At 32.4% G+C, this 4,801-nt stretch overlaps 1 protein-coding gene across 1 annotated transcript; it reads right to left on the bottom strand.

The window, feature by feature from the left end:
- Positions 1-1,142: 1,142 nt before the first annotated feature.
- guca1g (guanylate cyclase activator 1g) lies at positions 1,143-3,899 on the bottom strand. The gene is made up of 4 exons (XM_016441047.1): positions 3,434-3,899; positions 3,107-3,256; positions 2,938-3,028; positions 1,143-1,564 (listed from the first exon to the last, which is right to left on the bottom strand). The coding sequence occupies exons 1-4, from the start codon at positions 3,845-3,847 to the stop codon at positions 1,443-1,445; spliced, it is 777 nt and encodes a 258-aa protein (XP_016296533.1). The 5' UTR covers positions 3,848-3,899; the 3' UTR covers positions 1,143-1,442.
- Between the last annotated feature and the right edge of the window lie 902 nt (positions 3,900-4,801).

Here is a 4,801-nt window from a genome sequence, read left to right as displayed (position 1 = left end):
GGACAACACTTATTTGCATATTGTTTATACGCTGCACATTGGGATGTACAACTGGAATAGGAGAAAGCATTTTACATTGAAAAACACACAGCACACAGCACCTTTAAGATATAATAAATATTAAAAAAAAAAAAACACACACACACACAAAAAAGGAAGAATCTTCCATAGGCATTAAAAGTTGTAAGTTATTAGTTAAACAGACAAACAAACAAATAAAGTACACACATTGTATATGAAATTTTCGCCACTGTAATAATTTCATATAATAATTCATTTTAATATTAATATACATTTTTATACGCCGCTCAAACCCACATCGAATAAGCATGCAGTTTATGAAATTTACCTGATAAAAAAAACAGTTTAAGGCGTCTACATGAGCTTACATGCTGTCGGGAATAATCGGTGTAAGATCCTGCATGTAAAAGCGCTTATTGTTTAAAATATCACAGAATTGGACAACACTTATTTGCATATTGTTTATACGCTGCACATTGGGATGTACAACTGGAATAGGAGAAAGCATTTTACATTGAAAAACACACAGCACACAGCACCTTTAAGATATAATAAATATAAAAAAAAAAAAAACACACACACACACAAAAAAGGAAGAATCTTCCATAGGCATTAAAAGTTGTAAGTTATTAGTTAAACAGACAAACAAACAAATAAAGTACAAACATTGTATATGAAATTTTCGCCACTGTAATAATTTCATATAATTCATTTTAATATTAATATACATTTTTATACTGTATTATGTTATAATATTTTACTGTTTTATTTAATTATAAATTATTATGATAATAAATATGAATATATGAATATAATCGGATTATAGCATAATTGTGAAAAAAACATTGTTTCTTACATAAAAATGAATTGGTTTAAATAGTAAAATTACAGATGTATGAACATAAACAAATAATATAGACACACCGTATATTTTATTGTATAAAATAATCACCACTGTAATAATACTGTAAAGACAAATAAACAATATATAAATATTAATTTTGATAATTATATTAATTTATGTAATATTTATTTAAATAATTATTTTTACAATTATTATGAAATAAATACTTTTAAAAAATGCTTCTTACATACAAAGGATATAAAATAGTAAAGCTGACTGCAGATCATAATTATAGTTCCCTCTATAAACATGTGATTCATGCTTTTAATGTCATTTTTGGGTAATTACATATCAGCATCAGCACCACACCAAGAAGAAAATGTGAGCCGCTGTTACATGTGCAGACTGGTTGAACATCAAGTGCTCAGTGTATGATGAGGCACGTACTTGCTCGTGACAGAAGGCAAATATTTTCTGACCTCCATACCAGGTCTCTCCCGTTTGCAGCCCCCAACATTTGAAGGATTGTAAAAGGTCACGCAGGTTTTGCCCCATGGGCCTTGACCTTATTGAAAACTCATGTTTTTTTCCCCCAGTTTTCCTTGAACCAGCCCCGTGCATTAGTGTCCAGTTTTAAGAGGTCCATAATCCAGGCATCTTTTTGTGCCCCTTCCATGAACTCTGACAGGGATATTTGACCTGTAAATGAAGAGGAAGAGTCTTTAATGAATTCCTACATCAACCCCACCCCTCTCTCTCTCTCTCTCTCTCTCTGACCACCGACAGGCTTAGTTTAGCAACAGTCTAAGCCTACATATATTTAGGCTGCCACACATGGGATTATTATATAAGGCTGTTTACTTATCGATGTGGTCCTGTGGATTTTTAGAAAGTAAATAACCTTTTGAAACACCCATAGGTTTATTTACTTTGTCTATCAGTGTCCAAAAGAGTATCTAATATCTACATAAATTTCAGGAGATTTCATACATTTTTCTAATGCAACAAATCATTTCCAGTTTCCACCACATCTCAAATGATTTACTGTGTGTTTTCTGTGATGGAAATGACATATTAAACATTTATGGAATAAAATAGCAGATGTCTTATTTTTGCTAGTTTAAATAATATTTTCAAACTCCTTGCTATGTTTTAAAATGATCAAAATAATAGAAATGATAATTTTTTGAAGGAAATGATACTGTATCTTTGGTGGAAATGACATCACAATGGTTGGATAGTCAGGCTTTGTTTATATAAATCATTTGACGCAAATGGTTTAAGCTTAATTCACTGTTTAAATATTCATAGTTTTTAAAAATGTAACATTTAATATTTTTTCATGAGTAATTTATATACACACACACACACACACACACGCAAATTAATTATGAAATTATTTATTATGAAATGATTTTCATTTATTATTAAATAATTTATATAAATATATACACACATACATATATAAAAAAATTATTATTTCATAATTAAATTGGACTATTTCCAATTAATGTGACCTTAATGTAAGCAAATAAAACCAACCATGGGATATAAGTATACTCATAGTTGAAGATAACAAGATTGATATGCAACAATATAAATGGTCAACCCATCTTCTGCGCTTTGCTGTTGGATACATTATATGGTCAAAACTGAATAATTCCAGTAATGACAAATCTTAATGTATACAATGACAGTATAAGAATTTTAAGAAATATACTGAGTTTGCTGTAGAAGACCTTGAATAGCATTCACAAAGCCCAGACAAGAATCCCACTAAACAGCTTTGGGGTGAACTGGAAGGCTGTCTGTAAGCCAGACCCCATCAACTAACATTAGCCCTTGACCTCACTGTTGTCCTCCAACAGAAGTAAATCCCTAAATAGACATGCAACATCTAGTGGAAAGCCTTCCTAGAAAAGTGAAAGCCTATGGCTCGAAATAACATTTTTATCAAGCTGTTATGAATGTGTTGTCTGCATACATTTGGCATGATAATAGCTGTTTACCCCAATATATTACCTGTTTTAGTCTTTAACTATTTATTTGAGAAAGGAAAAATAGGCACTTACCATCATTGTTTTCATCCAAAAGTTTGAATATCCTGTCGCAAATGTCGCTGGGTGTCATGTGGATGTGGTTTTTCTTAAGTTGGCAAATTACCTAGAAGCAAAAAGCGAGAAACCCAGTAGAAGAGGGAATAAAAAAGATGAGAATGGTGAGACTCAAGATCACTCTTACCTTTATAACACGTTTGACTTCTTGTCTGTCCAACTTTCCACTGTCATCTCTGTCGTAGACTTTAAAAGACCATTTGAGTCTGTCCTCCAGTTTTCCTCTCAGAACCAGGTGGACGGCTGCTACAAATTCCATAAAGTCTATAACATCATCCTGCAAATAGACACGAATGATTTCCAGCTGATCACACATGCAAATAATCACAGATTATGCATAGAAATAGCTGCTTTGCAATCAGCACTCAATTTTGAAGGAAATGAGAAACTTGCATTTTAACATTTTTAAATAAGTTATGTAAAAATAGTTGACCTTTTCAACTCTTACACTTACCCTGTTTGTGTCAAAAGATCTGAAGAGGGTTTCCATGTACAAAGCCTCATCTTCTGATGTGCTCTGAACTCCGAAGATCTTGCGGAATTCATGAAGATGCAGGGCTCCACTTGGGCACTCTCTCATCAATTTGGTATAAAGAGGCTGGATGTCTGCTAGTTCCACTTCCTTATCTTCATCACTTTGAATTTGACCCATCTTTGTCAAAAACTCACAATGTCGATTGCATGAAAATGGCCACGATAACTGAGGCGAACGTGCTGTGCTGCATTCTCCTCGCAAGTAAACTAATGTAATCCACTTACAACTAGAAACGTGTTGTCTTACTATGAACACACTGGTATTTTTAGAAGGTGTAAATCTCATTTGCTCTTTGATCTGACATGCAGAATTATCACGGTGAAACTTCATCATCTAATAAATGATAACTCTAATATGAATTTACCAGTTAGAGAACGATGAGTCATGTCTCAAACTCTTTGTATTAATTAGACCCCATTATAGTGAGATGAGGTCTTGTTAAAATGATATAAATTAATAAATATTATATACATAATGTATGTACATGTATATAAACGTTAAATACTCCAAATTATTTTATATTAATTATATATTATAAATTAGCATCAAATAAAGTACAACAAATACTATCATGGTGTAAAAATACCTTTTTATACAATTTACTTATGTAATTTATTGTGTAAAGGTGAAATATAAGCCAGACAATAAATAAATAAATAAAATAAAATTACAACAAATACTCAAAATCATATTATATTATATTAATACTATCACTTGAATAATACTTACTTCACATATTATTTTTGTTGCATTACATAATTTGTTTTTGTATACCCATACCTGTTTTTACATCCTTTGTGAGATTCGCCCATCTATATCAAGGTGGCGGCAGAAAAAAAAAATAAATAAATAAATCAAGCTAACACCTGTCAGCCACTTGTCTGAGTCTCTCTAAATCAGGGCTGTCCAAACTCGGTCCTGGAGGGCCGGTGTCCTACAGAGTTTAGCTCCAACTTGCTTCAACACACCTGACTGGAAGTTCCTATGCCTAGTAAGAGCTTGATTAGCTGGTTCAGGTGTGTTTAATGAGGGTTGGCGCTAAACTCTGCAGGACACTGGCCCTCCAGGACCGAGTTTGGACAGCCCTGCTCTAAATGCATGGAAAAGTTTTTGCTATGGAAAAGCATAATCTTGATTAGAATATTCAGCATTGTCATTTATTAAAACCGATTTAAAAGATCAAATCACAAGGTTTGGGAACACATGAAGACATAAAACAACAAATGAATCAAAAGATCTGATTCTCAGAAATGAGTCGGTTGTGTGTTTGGCCTCTTTTCTGACAAA

Source organism: Sinocyclocheilus anshuiensis, unplaced genomic scaffold (assembly GCF_001515605.1).
Source record: "Sinocyclocheilus anshuiensis isolate Anshui unplaced genomic scaffold, SAMN03320099.WGS_v1.1 scaffold115, whole genome shotgun sequence".
Lineage (NCBI taxonomy): Eukaryota > Metazoa > Chordata > Actinopteri > Cypriniformes > Cyprinidae > Sinocyclocheilus > Sinocyclocheilus anshuiensis.
The sequence above is the reverse complement of the archived record's forward strand: the minus strand, read 5'-3'. Positions and strand labels throughout refer to the sequence as shown.